Below are 23,214 nucleotides of genomic sequence, written 5' to 3' on the forward strand. Positions count from 1 at the left end.
TGTCCTTCTTCCATTAGACTGATTATAGTCATGAAAACTGAATGTGTTGGGGAGCACCATGTAGACCCTGATGATGTGATGATGCTTGAGCCCAGGATCATGCTCTGCTCCAATCCAAATCTGTACTTTCATTACATGGAGCAATAAATTTCACTTCTTCTTTCTTATGTGTTTCATGCTATGCTATCTATCCTCTCATTATTCTGGTTGATTTCGGGCATTTACCTCTTACAAGTATTTTTCTGGATAATCGCCCTAAACATGATATAATATTTTCTATACTTTCATATACTTAAAGTGCAAGAAGAAGAAAATAATTCAGAACTTCAAATATTGGAGCCTTGTTAATTAAAACCTCAGTATGCCCAATGCTGGATGCTTTGAGTAGGGTCTCTAAAAACAAAAGCAACTCCTTGTGGATCAGTAAAATATTGTTTTGAATTCTGTTTACTTTTCTGGCCTGGCAACAGAAAACACCAAGTTCACTTATTCTCTTCAAAGGCATTGGTTAGTTTATAATATCAGAGTTGGATAAGATGTTTGAGGTCAACACTGTTTCATTACCATTGCACTATTTCAACCTTTGAAGCTTATGCAGGCCACAATTGCTGCTTTTCCTTAGAAATCATAAAAAAAATTCCCTGATTAAAAATCTTGAATGATACTATTGCTAGACTGTAGATGCTATAGGAATATAATAGGAGAAGTAAACATTTCTGGTTTTAGCAAAGATGAAGATTTAAGAAAAAAAAATATGAGAAGAGAAGCTTAGTCTTACCTACAACCTTAAGTTCAGCACTGGAATAGACGAGACCATGTTTGTTTTCTGCGATGCACTGGAACATGCCAGAATCAGTCACATTTAGGTTCGATATTGTAAGGGCACCATTTTCTATCTGTATTCTCTCCTAGATGATAACAAAAATCTCTTGCATATAAATGTATATATCATTTTAAAGGAAAAATGAAAACCACTATTCTTTCAATCATACACAAACCTCCCTCATTTCCTTCAGAGTATTAGGCAATCTGGCCTGAAATGGTAACATTTCCTTATTTGAAAATCTTAGACTGATTTAACATAATAGCCACACATTAGAAATATTAATAAACACCCTTCAGTCCAAATGTCTATCAGTAAAATAAATAACAAAGTGAGAGGTAAAATACTGTGGGCATTTAGTTTTCCCTATGGTTAAAGTTGTAGACTTTAAAAAATGTATCAATGCTTCTATCCTGTCAACTGGAAAGGTTTTCACCATTTTTGTAATCATGCAAATTAAAGACATTATAAATTCTGTACATTAGAAAAGGTTCCAGAAAATATATTTATTAAGGGTGTGTAGGTACTATGACAGGTTATATATAGAAATTTGAAGGAACCTAACTGACTTAGTACACGATTTTTTAAAAAGAACAGAAATTACATGGCTTAAGAAAGAAATTGATTGAGAAAATAAGTACTCATGTAAGAAGGTAACCACGTAACAACACATTTTGTCTCCAGAGGCCATATCAAGTTGTCATACATGGAAAAAGAAATTATACTCCACATTTGATTAAAGTCAGGTCTTCTCTAGTTTCAAAAACAAAATAAAAAAAAGGTAATCAGTTTTAGACAAAAATCATAAAATCATCTTTTCCCGGTGAAATTCATTTGTTGAAAACATTTCCTTCTTGGCAGACTGGGTACTTGATTTTATAGATTTCCCCCCTTTACTCCTTTTTAGATGCAAATGAATGTGTGCAAACTCAAGAATTGACTTTGGCACTAGGTATGAGGAAGGCATTTATTCAAAACAAAATGAAGGGAAGAAAGATTAACTAGCCTCACTACCTTACCTCGAGCACAAGGGCTTCTCCATTTTTCAACCATCGGTAGGAGGGTTTGGGCTTACCACTTGCCCGGCATTCCCAAAAAAGATTGTCTTCCACTGCTATTTCTACATCTTTTATGAGCTGAACCCAATGAGGCTTTGCTGCAAGGAGAAAAAAAAAAAAAATCAAACCACCCAGCAAATAAAAAGTAAATACTTTCTACAAATGGATCTAAACACTGTGAACAATGGATTAATATGAGCATAGTGGCTAAAATTACATTTAATACCCTATTTACTAAGTGGATATGGGAAACATTTCTAGATTTGAGAATGAATGTTGCAATCTGTCACTTCCTAAGCCAAACTCATTATGCCTTCTCTGTTTTCAAAATTCTGGGCACTGTGTTATGTTCTTTTCATTCTTTCTTTCTTTCTTTTTTTTTTAAGAGGGAGAGAGCAGAGGGATGGGGATGGGGGGCAGGAGAGGGAGAGAGAGAGAATCTCAGAATCTTAACCAGGCTCCATACCCAGCACAGAGCCTGAGGTTGGGCTTGATCTCATGACCTTGAGATATGACCTGAGCCAAAAATCAAGAGTCAGAGGATTAATGGGCTGAGCCACCCAGGTGCCCCAGCACTGTATTATATAATTCAGATGTGTATTAGTAGCTGGTAATGCAGGTACACAAAACAGACTCCTTTCCAAGCGCATTTGTGAATCATAAGGTCACAACTGATGACAACTTAATACATGAATGACAGCAGATACTAGTCTTAATTATGCACTAAAAATTAACATCCGTAGAAGGGAAACTTTGAGAGCTGAGGAAAAAAACATTTCCCTCAAGTTAGAAATAACTTTTAATTAAATACAAGCCAATGAGCATCTTATGAACCTCTGTGTGAATTAAAATGAAGGCAGAGAAAGATGGATAAATTGGTTCAATTTGAATCATACGATTTTTTATGAAAAAGAAGTTGCTCATGCAACCTTAAATTATGTATGCAAATCAGCAGCATCAAGTGGATTTATCATTTTAGAAGATATTTGGAAAATTCTTTTTACAGATGAAAGCAACATACCGCTTACAACTGAAGCCACTCAATAGACACAGTATATTCAGCCAAGTCTCAGCTTGCATTTTAAATCCAAAACTGGGAGGTGAGATGTCTTACTGGTTTCACATTGCATTATGCATGTGATGTCTACTGTGGGATTCACATTTGCATCCTCCATATGGAGAAACAGTTTATCTATTTCTATTTAATTGCAACCATGGGAAGATTTGTCTTTCCATTCCTATCTTGTAAAATTGCTTTTTTATTTTTTCTTTATAAAGGAAATTGAAATGAAAATGTAGCTATTTAGCTTTTAGAGAAAATGTACTGGTCTAAATTTTACATTATTATTTTTTATATAAATGATGTGCCCAGTCTGAAGTGTAGTTCAGTTTAAAATCACTTCACTCTACTTACATTAAAACACATTTTCTTCTTTTGGGAAATATCAGCCTTCATGGAGTAAGACTCCGAAGAGACTCACACATGAGTCCTTGACCTAAGACTCAAGTTTCTAGCAAAAAATTCCACTGGCTTCATATTACCACCGTTCTCCTCCTCCAAACGGGAGGATAATTTGCCGGACTGAAGCTAATCCTGAGATCACGACTGCCATGTTAATTGTGATTTCCTGTCTTATTCTATCACATGAGATCCAAATATCCTATCAGACCATTTCTTACATGAAATAATAGAATGGATAACCAGAAAAATGCCATGCACTGGTAGAATATACCAGGCAAGCCAGAAATGTAGTGTAACTTTCATGAAACACCCTATCTCATTAATTTCTGATTTCTTGGGTATATAGCATATCACCTACCCAATGGAATAAAGCAGTAGTCTATCTTATCTAGTCAGTATACCGGATGACGTTAGTTATCCCTTGTGTATCCAGTTTCTCCTTTCTTTATTTGTAAAATCATCCCCATTTCTCTTTGAACTATCCTTTCTTCCATCACCTCACACTGTCCATAAAATTTAGGGGAACCTGACCACATTCCCTGTTCCAAACAGAGGCTCTGAAGTTCCTTGCTAGTGATTGTTTTAGGACTAAACTGTGGGCAATGAGATTTGAGAAAGGAATTTCAAGATGTTTTGGAGACAGGAAGAATGAGCAAAAATTGATATTCTAGTCACTATGCCTGGCAGCCATTTTGTGACACTACCAGAGACTATCATGCAGAGGAAGGGAAAAGAGAGATAAGGGTAGAATCAAAATGACCAAGAAACTGAGCAGGGCCCTTATTCTAAGGTACTTGAACACAGCTTAGCTTTGAATTTCTTGTCCTAGGAGGCATGTAATTGTTTATTATTTGCTGTTCCACAGAGCTAAAACACTCCTGCTGAAACATTCAGGCACTTGGAATATCTTCTGTTTCCTTATAATGCTCACTTCTTACCCTGGGTCAAGTAATGGTTTCTCGGAAAGGCTTCTTTGGAGTTTTCTCCTATGAGAAAAAGGCACTTGTTCTGGATGGTTTTGGAGCCGAACATTCACATGGCTTACGTGCTCACCAACCCAGCTCTTCATCATCCCATCAGCATGTAGACTTTGACCCCAGGTAACCTCACCTTGCTGCTATGTATTCTAACGCAATAATGTAACAAGAGGGTTAAAAAAGACAGAATGACTCATGATACTATACCAGGCCTCCATTTTGTCTCTGACAGATCTTTAAATCTTACAATAGTTGAACAGGTGTCAATCTCATCATAACTATTGTAGATTTTTTGAGGGAGGTCGTAAAATGCCCTATAATTTTAATATTTGTCTTTACAAATGTTTTCCTCCCTGAAACATTTATGTATGCAAACTGTTTCTATCTCCACTTTCTAAGATAAACAGAATGCAGTACAATTTGCCTTTCACAAAAGTGGTCAATTCCCACTAGTTTTACAATGTTTATAACGGTTACACTGAAAGTATATATTCATTGAGCATATATCTTTATGTATATTATATTTTTAAAAATTGACTTGAAAAACTTTTTGAAAAAAAAGGTTATTTAATTTTCCTATACCAATAGACTATAAATAAAGGTACCATTATTATCCAAACAGAACAGTACATCAAGTAAATGTGATTATAAATTAAAGGAAGCAAACACAGCGGAGTTACATTATTGGAAGGGAGAGAATTAACACTGAAGAACTCAAAAGTCTAAGTTGATGTGGTTTGTCTAATGCAGTAATTAACGAGTTCTCTAGTCAACAGTCTCTTTCTGCCTTAGTAAAGATCACAAAGGAAGATAAAAAGTCACATTTTCCAGGGGAGAGCACAGATGCAAAGGAGATCTCTCCCTGATATGATCAAGTGTGTAAGACATTACTTGAAGGAAAAAAGTGAAATATTCATTTTCATATGAATCATTTTAAAATGCAAATATAATATGTCATGCCTCCAACCTCATTGCAAAATGTTACTGTTTTTTAGTTCCCCCTAAATATTCATCATTTTAAAAGTGGGAACAGAACAAGTTGCACATTGGCATTCTGCCATAAATTCCCACCACCCAAAATTTTATTGAGAGAGCACAATCTAAAAATCCAATTTGCCCAAAACAGAAGCTCACCGTAGTAAGTGAGACGCCCCCTGGCGACATTTCTTCCTCGTGAATTCTCAGCAATGCATTCATAGGAACCTGTATCTTCCTGTTGGAAGTTTGGAATTTCAAGCACACCATTGAACTTCCTCAGTTTAATCTTACTGGGAAAGGGGAGTCCATCACTTCTCCTCCAATTAATCTGAGGTACAGGACTAAGAAGAAGATTTTCAGGTTATTGCTATTTTAAACAAAATCCTGGATGCATTTTAGGCTTGACAAATTAAACCTTTTGGAGCAAAAAGGCACCAGGTTTCAAATGCAGAACATTTCCAGTTGTCACTTACATAAAATTGATACAAGGATTTACCTCTATTGATATATCAAGAAAATAAGTTGTGCATTTTCCTGAGTTAATTAATGATTTAGAGAAAAAAGTTGAGCACATAGCCACTGTATTTTATAATATGACAAACAAACAAGCAAAAGAAAAATAACACCAATCTAGCTCATGACATTAGGCTGTTACAGTCATTTGCTGCAAACTGTCTTATATTTTATTTTTCCTTTGGTTCCTAAATGAAAGAAGATTTTAGAAAATAAGGATGAGTCAGTCAAAAACTATCTTGATCTTTTACAGCAAACTATTTCAGCACATTGGAGTAAATGTTATAAAACTTACTTTCCAAGAGCAAAACATTCCAATTTCACAGTTGCACCTTTAGCTGCTGGAAGAGTTTCTGGAAACTGCACTTCTATTTTTGGTTCATATTCACCCATCACACCTGTAAACCCACAATTCAAGGTTAATAGTTTCAATATTTCCTTTAGAATTGTCCCCCACCCCTTTTTTTAACATAAAACTTCCTTTTGCTCCATTTTGAACTAGTTGCTCTAATGATTTAAATTACTCACTAGCCATCTGTTGGGCACCTTTCAAAGCAGAGATGACTGGGCCAAACATGCAGCATTACTAAACATCAGGGACCTTGAATTCCATGATTCCTAAATTACCGTCTGTAGAGCAGTTCCCAGAAAACCATTATACCTTTTACATTGTATAAAATGGGAGGCTTTTTCATTCTGCATTTAATCTGGACATTTCTAGTCAAAGTGAAATATACAATGTATTATGACTTCCTGAAATATCCTAAAGAACAAAAATTATGGTAGGGAATTTACTTAATGGTGCCCTGGTAGCAGAGAAACCAATCTTAAACTTATTAAATGGCACCCCGGAGACAAGAAACAGTAACTTAATAAATGAGAAAGGTCAAATTCAATTATAACTGACTGGAAAGAAATGCTTAGATAATATGTGGTCATGGCATTGTGCTGTATCAGATATGGTTTTGTGTAAGTAGGGCAGTTATATAGGCTTACAAATCTACTTCCTTTGAAGTTCATGTGCTTCCTTGAAATAGCCATGAAGGGGTTGAGGAAACACATTCTTTTTTCTTTTTAGCTTTATTGAGGTATGATTAACAAATAAAGATTACATATATTTAGACTGTAAAACCTGTTTTTTTTTTTACTGTGTACAACGTGATTTAATATATGTATATGCTGTTAAATGATTATTTCAATCCAATTAACACATCTAGCACCTCACATAGATACCATCTTAATTTCTAAATATTCTGTGGTAAGAACATTCAGGTTGACTCTCTTAGCAAATTTCAAGTACATAATACAGGATTATTAACTATGATCATGATGCTGCTGAAAGTGGGGGAAATGGTGAGGGGTGGTCAAAGAGTACAAACTTTAAGTTATAAAATGAATAAGCTTTGGGAATCTAGTGTATGTATTTTTTAAAATTTTTTAAAATTCAAATTCAATTAATTAACATACAATGTATTACTGGTTTCTGAGGTAGAGGTCAGTGAATCATCAGTCTTACATAATACCCAGAGCTCATTAAACTCATGGCCTCCTTAATGTCTATCACCCAGTTATCCCATCCCCCACCTCCCTCTCTCTAGTGTACATTTAAAAAATTTTTAAGAGATGCTTTATATCCTGTAACAAGATAACCAAAGCTTTAAGAACCTCAAGGTGCCTGAAATCAGGACAGGTGACTTCATGACAATGTAATTTGAGCCTCAGACTCAGAAGAACCTCAACCTTGGTTCAGTGATCTCCTACCACCATCTTGAAATTCTTAATAATTTCTGAACCATGGAGCCACCATTTTTATTTTGTATTCATCCTGAAAACCATATAAAGCTGGTCCTGGGTAAGGTCCAGGGACCTGTGGTTAATGAAATAATCATCATCACTGTACTCATAAATATTTTTTGATCCTCCCCAAAATGAAATAATTCTTCGTGATACACTTTTCACTTTTCCCCCTTTGTTTTTGCTAGTATCTACAACATTTACATTTAGAGTTGCACCTTGAAAAATTTCCTACCATCAGAACGTAGCACCAGAGGAGTTGGGGAGCCCAGCACTCTGGCATTCATCACCGTACTGGTCACCACACATGTGTAATTACCCACATCGGATGGCTCGACCTTGGCTATGTAGAGATGGCCTGTCTCTTGAGAGACAAATCTCCGACTATCTTCTTCAACAAATGATGGATATTCATTGAAGATCCAAGCATATGATAGTTCTAGTAAAATTTGGGGGGAAAAGAAACTCCATTAAAGAAAGCTTTCCATATTATACTAAAAAATACACAAAACTGTCTTTACCACAAAGTACTGCTGAAAGCATGAAAGTACTGCTGAAAGCATGAAAGTCATGAGAGAAAGAGTTCTGTGAACCGATTCTGCGGTCATTCTGCATTATGGTGGAGGACAGTGCTGATTAGCATTCCTGTGGGAGCAATATTGTTACCATCATCATTATCACCAATCCAGACATCTCCTGACAAGTCTCTCTGGGTTCAGTCTTTCTCCCTTTTAATTTGTATCTCTATACCACACATTCAAATTTACCAATCTTATCATGTCCATTTCTGACAGAACAGCTTTCTGCAGTTCCTTGGTGCTCTTGGGAATAATGCAAAATTTCTTAACCTGAATAGGAGACTCTGCAGGGTTGAACCCCTGCTGAAAGCCTTAGCACCTGGGTGTTTCTGCACATGCTGCTTAGAAGCCTACAGTGTCCTTCTTCTCTGTCCACTCTTCTGCTTCCCTCACCCCGTTTCAACACGAAACCCCATTCTGTCGCAGTTAACTTTCAGATGGTTTTCAAAGCATGGTTCCAACTATAAGGAACCACCTCTTCGGAGAAGTCTTCCTTCATCCTTGTCCTCAGGGCAGATTCTCCTATCAAGAACAACTCTAAGCTCACATCATTCAAGCACTTACTGCTTTGTATGTAATGGTCTGTTTAGTTATCTGTCCTCCCACCACTTGGTAAACACTGATGTCAACTTTGATCCTGACTGCCCTCCTTTCGCCCAATTAGCAAAATGAAATATCCAAAGGCACTTAATAGTCCTCAATAAACATTTATTGAGTTAATTAGAGATACAATTATGCTACCATCTCCTATGTAAAGTCCAATAGGAGATTTCTTGACTTTCAGGGTCAAGGCAAACCAACTTTCTCCAAAGGAACTAATGTTCTTCTGCTCTGTGATAATGAGGGTAAATACCAACCTGCATTGCTCTAGATGCCCAATTTTTTAGAGGCGAGATGTTATTTAAGCACAGTTACCATGGTTGGCTCATTTGAGTCCTTCTTTCCATGGCCCTAGTGTCTTTCACAATTTCATCAGCCTTACGCTATTGGTTTATGACGGTAATGCTTTTTCAATAGAATTCTCAGAAAATGTATGTAATGAAAATAAATTCAGTGAGTAACAAATTCAAAATACATTGAAGGCATAATTCCAGGAGTGATGGGTCTTTGCATTTGGTAAAGTGGGACAGTAAGTCAGTATACAAAGAACAATGAGACAACGTAAAAGGGCTGCGGGAGAGTTACTCTGGATTTCAGAGGAAGGAGAGGTGACATCCTCTCATGGTCAAAGAACAGAAAAACATTCTGAGAAGCAAGGATCAAAGCACTCCAGATGAAGTGAGGGGCATGTGTAAAGCAAGCAGGGGAGAGAACGTGGTAAGGACTTAGTGGCAAGGAGACAGCATTGACTCCCTTCTGCCTTTAATGCAAATGTGAATGTCTGAGGATTCCAAAGGTTAGTAAGTCAATGTCAAACTGTGCGCACGTTGAGAGACGTGGATTTTTAACCTTGAACTGCTCTCCACATCATTCTATCCTATCGGCAGAGTGTTTCATGACATCCAGTCAGTCACCTGATAGGTTGTGAAATCTAAAGTTGTTTATTGGACTGTATGAAAAAAAAAAGTGTCTCAAACGTTCGCTCCATAGTTGTCCTCATGCCAATCTGATGGTGCTTTTCTCTTACAATCATACTAAATAAACCAGAGTTAGAGAATGCTGGTCAGGGAGGCTAAGTTAGCTCTACATTTATTGAAATTGACAGCAGTGGAAATCATAGCTCCTTAGGCTCTTTCTGTTGCACTAAGAATCCGGTCCCCATGCCAACATTCCCTAACCCCTGTCACCTTACCTTGCTTTGAAGAAGGCAAAGCCATCTCTTTCTGCTTTTCAAATTGTTCTACCCATGAAGCTAATACAATTTCCCCTCTCCTTTTTCATTTTTTATTTAAAAATGCTCCTTTTGGGGTGCCGGGTGGCTGAGTGGGTTAAGCCTCTGCCTTCGGCTCAGGTCATGATCTCAGGGTCCTGGGATAGAGCCCCGCATCGAGCTCTCTGCTCAGCGGGGAGCCTACTATCCCCACCCCTGTCTGCCTCTCTGCCTACTTGTGATCTCTCTCTCTGTCAAATAAATAAATAAAATCTTTTTTTAAAACAAATGTCCCTTTTGTCCAGTGAGTGTTAAACTTCCACTGCCTCCCAACATGTATGTTACAGACCTCAGCTGGGTGTTAAGAACAAGAAGTCAACCTTATTAAACCAGTTTATACTAAAATGAGAATGGCTGGTAGAAAGAACTCCGATTCAGAAAAACCTAAAATCGAATAAATTGCATGTAAAAAATACTATATAGCAAGGAGAATGCACGATCAGTAAGTACATGAAACACTTTGGAACAAATATTACATATGTAATTTTGACTGAAATTTGATAAGGCTCCACCTGTAGTTTTTTTTAATCCCTAATTAATATTGTTAAGATTTAAATACTGTACAATCATGATATTGTCGTACAGATACTGTGCTGGCTTTGCCTACATGACTCTAGTAATGATGGATTGTCAGGAGAGAAGAAGGCCAAAATTATAATCATTTTAAAGCTGCTCCCAAAATGAGCATGGAGAAGTGAACACAGATGAATTGTGGCGTGGGTTACGGTCGACATGGAAGTGTCCCACTGAGGTCTCATTCAGGAGAACTTCCTGCCCAAAACACAGTTAGCTGGGGGCCTCCACCTGCTAGCCCATGAGTGCCGCGGCTGCACTTTTCCTGGGGCTGCTTCTACTTAATGGATGGAGCCCACTGGGGTGTTCATGCTGGCCCATTCCCCCTGGTGCAGGTTCTCCCCCATGGGCAACCCTGGTTGGAGACATCCTATCAGATAATGCCTACTCTCAGAACTTCCTGGTGGTCTGGCATTCTTCCTATCCAAGTTTTCCTCTCCTCTCTTTGGTCACAGATTTCAGACTTGAATCTCAGACTGAGGTTCCCTCTACCACTTTCTGTTCCCTCCCCGTTTATCTTTCATAGGCCTTTTCTCCAAGATTTTTTTTTTTTTTAATAACAATTCTGATCCTCTTATCCTATCTTGAGGTCTGCTTCTCAGAAGGCTTGAACTGACAGAGTATGGCTGAAACTGAGTAACAGACTCTCCTCTGTATTGGAAATGGCCCCTTCCCTTACACCTGGAGGAAAGAGCCTCTTTTAGGGACCTCTTTTTCAGGATCTGTGTAATCCCTTCACCTCACCCTCAGGCTCTTCAAATTTACAAACTCATTCCTAATTGATTCTTAGTACCTAACCCTCCAGACAAGCCCAGAGGAAAACACCGCAAGCCCATCAAGAGACCCCCCACCAAAGAAGAAACAAGAAAACCTTCATCCTCCTGGGCTATATTACCTAACAGAAGCAGAAACCCTAAAACCATCACTCATAAATTGACAATCCAGTGGAGAAAAGCTACAGTTTTGTAGGAATTAGTATTCCCACATTCTTCTTTGAGAATCTATATAATCAGGCAGATTTGGAGGTCTATCATGGAACGGCATACAGGTATCCCTTGAATTACAAAGGGCTTATACTTGTCAGCCAACCCCTAAAGCATACTGCAGATGTGATCATCACACAACCAGGAGGACTGTATACTCCTTGTGTATTATATGGTGTAGAAAGAGGTTTTAAATAGTTTTCAACAACACTCCCTCTCCCTTTATATCCTAATTGCATGGTGGGTATACTTTTGAACTAAAAGTGCAATAACATGGCCTAACATTGAAATACAGAGTAACCAGAATAACATAATAGTCTTCCTCCACTATGTCTCTCACATAGTATAACCCCACAAACATAGGAGAAAAAAAAAAGATCTTTGATGGACAGCACAAAAATCAAACTCTCCGGTTTTAAACTGGGATAAACAGGAAAAACAGGAAAGAGAGAGGGAAAGCCACTTTAGGGAAGGAAGAGGTCGTATTGTAAATTGATTCTGAGACTCAGGTTGGTGACCTAAAAGGAAATGCCCAATGGGCAGGTGAGACTTTAAAATACAAGCCTAGGAGAGAGGCTGGGCCTAATAATGGTATGGCAGGGAGAATCATGAGCCCCAAGATATGCCAACACCCTGATGCCTGAAATCTTGAATGTGTTACCTGATACGGCAAGAGAGGGTTCACAGATGTGATTAAATTAAGGATATGGAGATGGGAGGATTATCTTGCATTATCAGAGCTGGGGGGGAATGTCGTCATTAGAGTCCTTGTAAGAGGGAAGCAAGGGCTCGGAGAAGCAGGGGTGTCTTTGAAGTTGCTATGCTTTTGGTCTGAAGATGGAAGAAAGGGCACGAGTCCAGGAAAACAGGTGGCTTCTAGAAGCGGGGAAAAGGAGGAAATGGATTCTCCCCCGGAGCCTTCAGAGCCTGCAGCAGCCCTGTCAACATCTGGCACCTTGATTTTAGGTCAGGGACCCCTGTATTGGACTTCCGGCTCACAGAATTGTAAAACAATAAATCCATGGTGTTTTAAGCCGCTAAGCTTGTGGTAATTTGTCATATCAGCAAGGGGAAACCAACAGAAACAATGATAACGTGTAACAATCAGGTGCTGTTATTAAGTTCAAGTGCAGTGCTAAGTGATAGAGATAAAATTTCCAGAGAAAAACAAATGACCAGAAACAAAAAAATGGAGAAAGCCTGCACTTAGAAGGCTTACGAAAGACTCGTATTTTATACAAAATGACTCTAAGATCAATACAGTGTCAGGATGGAGTATTCCACAAGAGATGGCAAATCACAGCAACCCCAAAGCAAATGAATTCGTGTTCTACTGTTTTATACAAAGATTCAGATCTTTGAGATGCATGGGTAGCTGTGTCTGTGAAGCTTCCGACTCTTGGTTTCAGCTCAGGGCATGATCTCAGGGTCGTGAGATCGAGCCCCATCTCGGGCTCCACTTGGCCCATGGAGTCTTCTTGAGATTCTCTCTCTCCTTTTCCCCAACCCCCACTAAAAAGCAGAACAAAACAGAAACCACACAAAGATTCAGACCCTTAACAACTTACGAAAAGAAGTCAAATCTGTATTTAATATAGTATATACAGTCATGACAGTTAAAACAGAAATTTGTAGCACCTACCTACCCCTTCTTTACAGACTTTCTTATTGAGATGGAAAGAGACATAACTTTTTTATGTCTTAGAGAGGAGATCTGCACTATTTCATTTATTGCCTGTATGACCGTGTTAAAATATATGGCATCACTCTGATTGAAAACATTAGAGAATTAAGTGATTTACTGCATTCTGAATAAAGTAAAAAAAATCTGCTGTAATACTATCAGAGTTTACTTATCATAAAAATCTGCATTTGCAATAAACATTAATTGTGCACTGCAAAGTAAAATATATATCAAATCAGCATTCTTTGGAGATTTTTCAACATCATTTTATGTATGATGATAAATACAAAGCTATAATAAAAATGATAATTTTATATACTCAAATGAGCTAGACTTTACAAAACCTTTCATAACCTGTGGTGTAAATCACAAACACATTACACCAAAACTACTTGGCCACTGGGCTTTCTATTAACAACTCTACGTTAATATTAGGTATGTGAAATATTTTTTAATAGAGAGCAAAGAGGCTTTAGCAATCAGAGTCATAAATTAAGATAATGAAGTGCTGAAACTGCTTTCTTAAAAAGTAGTATGTGATGAATGACATCGCTCCTCCAGCCACATTCTTTCTCAGGTCACTTAAGTATGAGGCCAGTCAATTTCACAGGAAATATGTCACTCTAGTATTTACCTGGAGATATATTAATACACAGACTACTGACATTTAAGGGTTTATTCCTAGTTTCGTTATAAAATTCTACTTTGAGGGAGATTTAATCCTTTATAAAGGCATTTTCCAGAAGAAGCTGTCAAACAAAACTGGTTGAACAAAACTGTAGAAGTAACTTTGGCAATTTTCTCCAGTGCCGCCTGGGCAGTTTGACCTATCTTAAAAAAAGGCATAGTCTAAGATTGTGGGAACTTGCTGGATGGCATTCATGATTTGTACTGGTGACTTAGACAACTGGGAAGGACATTTGGCCATGGGGCTTGGAGGGTCTTCGACAGTTCGTATTCCAAACTCTAGAGTCATGCAGAAAACTGAAGATAATTTAAGGTTCAGAGAACCAAAGATCAATGGCTAGGACTGAAAAGTCTGTACCCTCAAAGCAGAAGGCATCTATGAACCTTTCCAACATTTCAGTGTGCTATCTTTCAAAAGCTGTTTTGTAAGATGTTGCGTTGAGGGCTGCATTACATTATGTTGCAGGGTTCCTTGTTTAGCCTATAAATGTCCGCCTAATCTATTTTTACTTAGAGTACTAACAAGTGTGACTTTTGAGGGGAGGGGGAAAAAAAAAACCTATCTTAAAAATGACATTCCTTCATCCTTTCATACTTCCCTGACTTCCCCGCTGATTCTAGGTCAGGAGCTGGCAAAGTATAGTCAGGGGGTCAAGTTACAAAGCAGCTCGCTTTGTAAACTAAATATTTTGGAACACCCTCACACCTCTCCCTTTGTTATTGTCCATCGCTGCTTTTATGCTACAAAAGCAGAGCCCAGGAGCCACCACAGAGACTATATGGCCCATAAAGGCTAAAATATTTTATCTGACTAAACTTGTAAGAAGAAAGTTCGATGACGCGTGTTCTAGGTTAGTATTAGCCCTGGACCAAGTTATGAGTTTTGAGTTCTTTACTGGCCTTACTTTACTTCAATAGCTCTCTTCCTCACAAGGCTGTCATAGTGTCCTAACTACCATGTGAAGCTTCACAGAGCTTAGGCTAGTCCCCTAAATCTTCTGGATTCCCCTCTCTTGCTCTAGTCCTGCCACCATTCTGGAACACATAGGAGCCATTTCCATTGCATAACAGATGCTTCCAAGAGAGAATGCAGTTTCCTAATGTGCTCTGTGACCACCACTTTTGGTTCTATCATTTTCTTTCAGAAACAGGAATATTTCCAGTAGAGTACCTGCATCTTGCAGGTGGATACAATAAATTAGTCTTCAGGAAGCTGGAGACATTAATGTTTCTCTCTCTCTCTCTCTCTCTCTCTCTCTCTCACACACACACACACACACACATAAACAACATACCCTCCACAAGGCTCTGTCCTCATTTTTAAAGAAAGATTTATTTATTTACTTATTTATTTGAGAGAGAGAGAGAGAGAAAGAGGAGACCATGAGCACGGGAAGGGGCAGAGGGAGAGAGAGACTCTCAAACAAACTTTCCACTGAGCATGGAGCCCAACAGAGGACTTGATCTCAGGACCCTGAGATCATGACCTGAGCCAAAACCAAGAGTTGGAAGCTTAAGTGACTGGGCCACCCAGGCACCCTTGTCTTCATTTTTAATGCCAGTAAAGCTCTTCTAACAAACACCTTCATTTCTTTCCTGGTACCATGGCTGCTAAAACGGAAGTAGGTGCCAAAGTGAAGTTCTTTCCTCCTTATTTGTTGATGCAGAAACGTGACCACTCTCACCATTCTTCATTTTTGGATACATACATCCCCTTTTCTCACAAAGAACTTTTTAATTTTCCCCCCAAAACCCAACCATCTCCCATCCTTAATTCACCTTGTTTCAGTGAACTGACCCCACCCTTGTCTCCTTGTTCCAAGAAGATCTCAAGATGAGGACATCCACGTGGAGGCTAACTTCGATGACACTCAAACTCTGCTGTTCAGCAACGACTTAGGGTAACTGAGAAGGGGAAGGAGCAAAAACATTCAAGACATTTACTGACTTACTTCCTTTGGCCACAGTATTAAGGAAGCATGATATTCTTAAAGAAAGCAGTTTAAATTTTCCGAAGAGAAAAAGAGACCTAATCAGGATGGGCCAGTTATCACGATGTTTCATGAAGACAGGAACCCTGTCTTGTCACAGACCCAACGTGCAGTTACTACGAACCCCTTGGTTGTAGGTGGACCTCCTGCTACAGTGATGAAACTCAGGTACAAACCCCCAAAATGACAAGAGTCAGATCTTAAGGTAAGAGAGACTTGGGGAATATAATGCATTTGTTTTCTGCTTCCTCATTTTCATGATGAAAATATGGCTTTCAAAGGAGTTCGAGGCTCTGAAAATGTTAGAAAACAATTTTAAGATTAGCTCAAAACCCAAATGCTGCGGATGACTACAAGTTTCATTGCCAAGACCTGCTTGTGCAGCTAAAAGAAAGTGCTTTGTAATAGCCCATTTCGCACAATGCCATACTTGATGCAATGTATATGCCGGTGCACAGATCTTAAATGTATGCCAAATCCCTCTTGCCAGGTTTGCACTTTCCTCACCACTTATACTGAATAATGGATATTTTTTATGACTTCAGTGACAGTAAATAACATGTCGTTTTAAGTGCAGTCCAGGAGAAGTTAAAGAATCCTATAGCTCATGGGAGTGCTAATTGGAGCCAATTATAATTTGATTGACCTGCCTTGCTATTAAAATGATATGCAAAATTTACACTGTCCTTGCAAAATGGAAATTTTCTAGTACAAGCTAACTATAGGAAGCCCACCCTTTTAATGAATCCAAGGGTAGTGCTTGGGGGCTACAATTTCCACACCAACTATCGGAAGCTAATTCCAGACAGGGGCTTCGCTGGGTTGCAAATGATACAAAAAAATTATAGATGGGGAAGATGTGAAGTAAAAATAACTGAAATAAGGTGCGCCTGGGGTGGCTCAGTGGGTTAAGCCTCTGCCTTCGGCTGGGGTCATGATCTCAGGGTCCTGGGATCAAGCCCCGCATCAGGCTCTCTGCTCAGCAGGGAGCCTGCTTCCCTCTCTCTCTCTGCCTGCCTCTCTGCCTGCTTGTGATCTCTGTCTGTCAAATAAATAAATAACATCTTTTTAAAAAAACCCTGAAATAATTAAGGCCTAGTGGATGAAGGAGCGGTATCACATTAACTGTCCATCCTTCGTTAGGTTTCCTTTTCCTGTATTCTTTCCTTAAGGAATGTCATGGGGAGTAGATATTTCTCTTCTTGCCATGTGGGAGGTTTTTTGTTTTTTAATAGCAGAATAAAATATCCACTATCATTGGTAAATAGAATGTGTTTATTAGCATAAAATGAAGTCATCCTACCAAATCACAGGGGTCTTCTTACTTGGTACAATAAATTAGCCCCAAGGAAGCGGGAGAAATTAATGTTTCTCTCTCTCTCACAAACACACCCACACAAAGTACTACTATTTGCCACTAGTAGCACATCAAACTATTCCTCAAAATAGTTTAATATTATTTATTTTTAAATGACTTTTAAATTACTTTTTTTTTTTTAATTTGACAGAGAGAGAGCACAAGAGTGGCACACAGAGGGAGAGGAGGAAGCAGGCTCTCCGCTGAGCAGGGAGCCCAATGTGGGGCTCAATCCCAGAATGCTGGGATCATGACCTGAGCTGAAGGCAGATACTTAACTGACTGAGCCAAGTTTAATACTACTTAAAAACTTATTTTTAAATGTATCTTTACACTCTGTGGTCTGTAACTCCTCTGAATAGTAGATTTTAAATAGTAGCAGTTTCATTATAAATTACACTTTTGAAATCATGCAAAGTCACCTGAATTTTTAAAAATGACTATATAAATATCTTAATAAATAACATCATTTTGCTTATATCTTATAATAGTATATAGATATAACAGATAAATAAAATTTACTATCAAAAATTTTTAAAAAGACTATGTAAATGCTGGATTTTGGTAGGGTATGCAATTATGCTTGAATATCCCAAATAAACGTGGTAACAAAAAACAATGCCCTCCAAAATCTTTCATTAAAAGCAATTTCCATCCTTCACATCCAGAGGGCTTTATAAATTGCCAACCTCTTTAGGCCCTAAAGGATGTGCTCAGGAGATTTCACAGAAGTCACAGGTCCAAGTCAAATGTAGATAATAGTTTGTAGGCCTTGAAAAAAATTTGAAAAATAGTATTTGCATTATATCATGTTCCCTTGTTTTTTATGGGAATAAAAAAGGCTATGAAGACAAGTTCATGAAAAAAATCTATCACTATCACTCTATAGAAATGTCTTTCAAAGCCTGAAAAAATTGACATACTTTTTCTGTGATTTTAATAATCTACCTAAATAAAACCCTGTTGATGCTAGAGAGACATATACATAAAGAAATAAAAGCCTATTGCCCAAATGCAGGTTTTATTTAAAATTCTCAGTGCTTAGTGTTTGAGTTTTTTAGATATCATCTTTCTGATCTTTGTTTTCAAAGATTCACTATGTTGACCAATTGGCTTATTTATCAGACTTCAATATTGTTGTTACTTTGTATTTGATCCCTCTCTATTACTTGCTTTCTCTTTATAGCACACCCCAGTCAGTGCAAGAATGATTTTTGGTCAATGAAAGATCAATGCTTAAAGAAGTATCTGAATGGGGGTGCCTATTAGGTTAAAGCCTCTGCCTTCGGCTCAGGTCATGATCTCAGGGTCCTGGAATCAAGCCCCACCTCGGGCTCTCTGCTGGGCAGGGAGCCTGCTTCCCCCTCTCTCTCTGCCTGCCTCTCTGCCTACTTGTGATCTCTTTCTCTCTGTTAAATAAATAAATAAAATCCTAAAAAAAAAAAAAAGTATCTGAATGCCCCTCATTGAGGGACTCTTTCAGAATTTATACTATCCAGGATAGAAAGAAGAGTAAGAGGTAAAAGTTAGGAAGAAAAGAATATATTGTTCTTATTCTGTCTATACCCTGCCATTATGAGCGCATCAAAATGATGGCAATTTATGTCAAGTGAGATTCTCTATATTTTACAAAGAACTTTTGATCTAATATTAATTTCTAGTGGTAAACATAACCATCGCTGCTTTAGCAGGTTTTCCTTATCCCCATTTTTTTTTCAACATCCTAGCTACCTATTTACAAACATTATATTTAACTAATAGATGTACATTATATCAGTCAATTAAGTGCAGAGGGATAAGAGTAAGTGAATATCAAGTGATGGAGAGTATGTCAAAGGCAGCATTTCAATTATGAATAACACCATATTCCAGTGCTATGCAGTGCTTACTTTTCTATGTCTGGCTAATGGACCAATGACCCTTCTAGTCATTCTTAACAGCACCACTAGGATTTTAATCTGAATCTTGTTCTAGTATAAAAATATCGAACGGATATTGGCTTCACTGTGATTTTCAAAACTGTAGAACAGGAGTCCATTGAGCCAGATAGAGTTTTAAAAATGCATCCTAATTATACTTCAAGTTGGTAACTGAGCTCATTTGTGGCCCCATAGGAAAGGATGCAAAGCTCATGCCATAATCTTCAGATGGTAAAAAAGGACAATGACCTTTCAAGCCAGCTCAAGTATTTAGTAAAATCTAAGTATGTTGTTCTGTTTACAGTTGTCCCTAAAATGCAGTCAAGTTTATGTTTACTTACAACTTCAGTTAATTTCTTCCCTTTTACCTTTTTTCAAACAAGAAACAAATTATATTAGAAGTTGTAAGAGCACCAGCTCTTTCTTTTTTTTTTCTTCTTTCTTTTCTTTTTTTGGGGTGGGGAGCGGGAGGTCCAAATGTATTTACCTACAACAATACAAAGGAATGCAAAGCAACCACCTGCTCCCTCTTTCAAACATTTTTGCTGCAAAGCACTGCTGTTCAAACATACAGGTTTCCTTGTGAAAAGAAAAAAAAAACAAACCAACAATCATGTGAGTATTCTTCAGCCAGAATGATGAAAAGAAAAAAGAAGTAAATATGCAGACCTTCAGTGTATGAACATTAGATTCTGTCTTGATCAGAATCATGAATAAACTTACAAAGGAATGTTAATCTCTTTGACATAAATGTTCATTGGTCCTTTTTTTTTTTAAGAGTTTATTTATTTATTTGATAGACACAGATCACAAGTAGGCAGAGAGGCAGACAGAGAGTGAGAGGGGGAAGCAGGCTCCCCACTGAGCAGAGAGCCGGATGTGGGGCTTGATCCCAGGACCTTGAGATCATGACCTGAGAAGGCAGAGGCTTAACCCACTGAGCCACTCAGGCACCCAGGCACCCCTCAATGGTCCTCTTTAAACTGGAAGTATCCTCAACTTCATTCTTTCCTAATCCCGTATTACCTCTTCTATTTATTCTCCCAAACAATACTACATATTAATTTTCTAATTAAATTACTGTTGAACAAGTTGTCTTCCCAATTTACCCTGCTTATTTTGATTCATTTCCCTTAATATTACCTGAGGTGATATAAATATCTTTCTGTCAGTTATGTTTTAGCCGTTGATATTCTAGGCTAACATGGGAACTGTCCTATTGTAGCTCCAAATTTCCTTTCAGCCTCTGATAAATAAAGATATAAAAGAATACTTCTCTGTTGCTTAACAAGTAGAAACAGCAAAGATAACATAACATAAACTCAGAAAGAATAAAATACTGTTTAAGGACACAACGGTGCTCAACCCAGCTATCTTTCTGATTATAAAATCAACCTGAAATAAGATTTTTGGGACACCTTTGGAAGTGTGGATTTCCGTGTTGTAGTCATGAGATTTGAGGTTTTGACATTACTTTGTCCCATTCTAGGCATGTGCCTTTGATAAATTATCTTAAACTCTCTGTTCTCAGATTCTCTTTCCTAAAAAAGGAGAGGGTTGCATGAGATTGCTTTGGTTGCCAAGTATGGATTCTCTGGGAACCGTGGAATTGCTGTAAGGTTAGAGAATCCACAGGCATGTTGTACTTGATGGAGAGACTAAACAAATTATGTGTTTTATAGCATATAGACAGGTCCTGTTACTTAAAATGTGTAGGCTATACTGTGACTGACAAGAATGTATATCAGTTAAAAAGTGCTACTGAATTCATTAGGGCTTTTGGGTATCCTGTATTTTCCCTCCCCAAAACACAAAAAGCAATATAAAAATAGCTAAGTTAAATACTTAGGCACTGACGCTGATTTTAGCACCAGATACTGAGAACACCTTTACATACTGGCTTATTTAATCCTTGCAAAATCTATGAGGTGAACACTGTTACCATCCTGTTCTACACTGATGAGGCAACTAAGACAATTAGGGAACTCCTAAGTAATAAATAAAATTAGAAGGATTTGAACACCCAGGCAATGTGGAACAGATCCCAAACCACTACACGGCACTGTCTTCTCATTGCATCTTTTCAATCACGTGAGCGGTATTAAGATTTTGACTCTTAAGGGGCACCTGAGTGGCTCAGTGGGTTAAAGCCTCTGCCTTCAGCTCAGGTCGTGATCCCAGGGTCCTGGGATCGAGCCCCACATGGGGCTCTCTGCTCAGCAGGGAGCCTGCTCCCCTGCCCCCTGCCTGCCTGTCTGCCTACTTGTGATCTCTCTCTGTAAAATAAATAAATAAAATCTTAAAAAAAAAAAAAAAGAGGAAGATTTTGACTGTTAAAACAACCCATGAATTCAATAGGATTGGGGAACACTAGTGTTTATGATCCCCTCTATCCCTTCAAATACTGAATCTCCTTCGCAAATTTCACTTCTACAAAAGATGGCTAGGGTACTTGTTAAAAACAGGAGTGAATGGCAAAGAAACCCAAACCAAACAACAACTACAAAACAAACAAAGAAACAAAAACTTCCAAAACAAAAAAGCCCCCAAAACCATGGCTAGGATCCATCCCTGCTTCTGGTACTTCCAGCTATGTAGCCTAGGGAAAATTTCCTTTTCTCCCTATCCCTCAGTTCCTTCCCCCCCCACCCCCCAAAATAAAGATAAAAATAGCACCTACTTCATAGGTTTGGTGTGGTGATTAAATAAGAGAATACAAAGCACTTACAAGCCTATGACAAATAGTAAGTGATCAATAAATATCTGTGGTTGTCATTGTTTTTGGTGTTGTTTTGGTCTTGTTAGATTGTCTTCTGTGGGGACCCTACAAAAAAGCCAACTATGCAAAATGCAGGCAGTGTGAAGAAAACAGAGACAGGGGTGAATAACTTGGGATCTGAAGTGAACCAGCCCACCTAGATTCAAGGAGTGAAGATTGCATTTTCCCTGGCAGAACTAGGGAACAGACCAAACCATCTCAGAAGAGCTTAAGATGCTGGTCTGGAAGGCAAGGCAAACAAGTGTCAAACAAGTTCTCTATGCTTTGTTGATGGTGAGAAGCTCTCAAATCCTGATGTGCATGGAGATTTGACTCCTTTAACTAGCTAGGTTGAGTGATGGGAATTGCTTTTTTAAGTGTTTTAATGTACTTTTAGGAGATCCTGATGTACACACTACGAGATATATAGAAACCATTATACATAAAAAGAGAAGAGAACACGGCAAGAATAAACTTTCATCAAAACAACTGGCAGAATAAGACAGAGAAGAATCAAATAATTCAACAGAATAATTAGGATTAAAATTTTGTTCTCAAGAGAAAGTGTAAGCCAATGTAAGCATTCTGAAAAAGTTATCTGGTCTCATTTGAATAGAAAGCTAAGAGGACCAAACTTGGAATCTGAAAATATTCAAAATGCAAGCATGACAAAACCCTGCATCTTTCCTGCTAAATTCATTAGATGAATTAAGTTTGCAGTAAAAGCCAGGTTCTCAGTACAGGTGGTGCTTAGTGAGCTCAGGAGTCAGTAAGTTGCTCTACATGGCACTGGAAGCAATCAATGGTTTGGAGTTCTATTTCTAACTTGCTTCTGGAAATATTTCCAAATGGGAACAATCATTTCTAAATGTCAGTTCACTGTCCCTAATCTTAAGTAATGGAAATATCTCATCACATCCCTATGAGGATATTGAGAGCTTGTTCTGCCTTTAAAATCAGAAGAGCTGTTAATTAAATGCTCATCTCCATGCCACTGTTTTGGATGATATGCAGATATTAAATGAATATGAGAAAAGGTCCCCATTCTACTTCATTCTTGAACCCTAATGAAAACATAATGGTGCAGGTAGGAAAAGAACAACGTTTTAATGCCAAACATAGAAAATGGAATCTCGGTAATTAAAAATGTTCTCTCCCAGGGGTGCCTGGGTGGCTCACTGGGTTAAGCCTCTGCCTTTTGTGTGGGTC

At 38.1% G+C, this 23,214-nt stretch overlaps 1 protein-coding gene across 1 annotated transcript in view; it reads right to left on the reverse strand.

The window, feature by feature from the left end:
• The window catches only part of CNTN3 (contactin 3), a 331,855-nt gene that overhangs the window by 95,228 nt on the left and 213,413 nt on the right, over positions 1-23,214 (reverse strand). Inside the window, exons 6-10 of the mRNA XM_045063248.1 lie at positions 7,841-8,044; positions 6,107-6,209; positions 5,455-5,639; positions 1,843-1,979; positions 779-908 (exon numbers count right to left, since the gene is read on the reverse strand). Of these exons, the coding sequence (XP_044919183.1) occupies positions 779-908; positions 1,843-1,979; positions 5,455-5,639; positions 6,107-6,209; positions 7,841-8,044 (759 nt within the window). The remainder of the gene's footprint in view (positions 1-778; positions 909-1,842; positions 1,980-5,454; positions 5,640-6,106; positions 6,210-7,840; positions 8,045-23,214) is intronic.

The sequence above is a fragment of the Mustela putorius genome, unplaced genomic scaffold, assembly GCF_011764305.1.
Source record: "Mustela putorius furo isolate JIRA1106 unplaced genomic scaffold, ASM1176430v1.1 tig00003850_pilon_pilon_pilon, whole genome shotgun sequence".
NCBI lineage: Eukaryota > Metazoa > Chordata > Mammalia > Carnivora > Mustelidae > Mustela > Mustela putorius.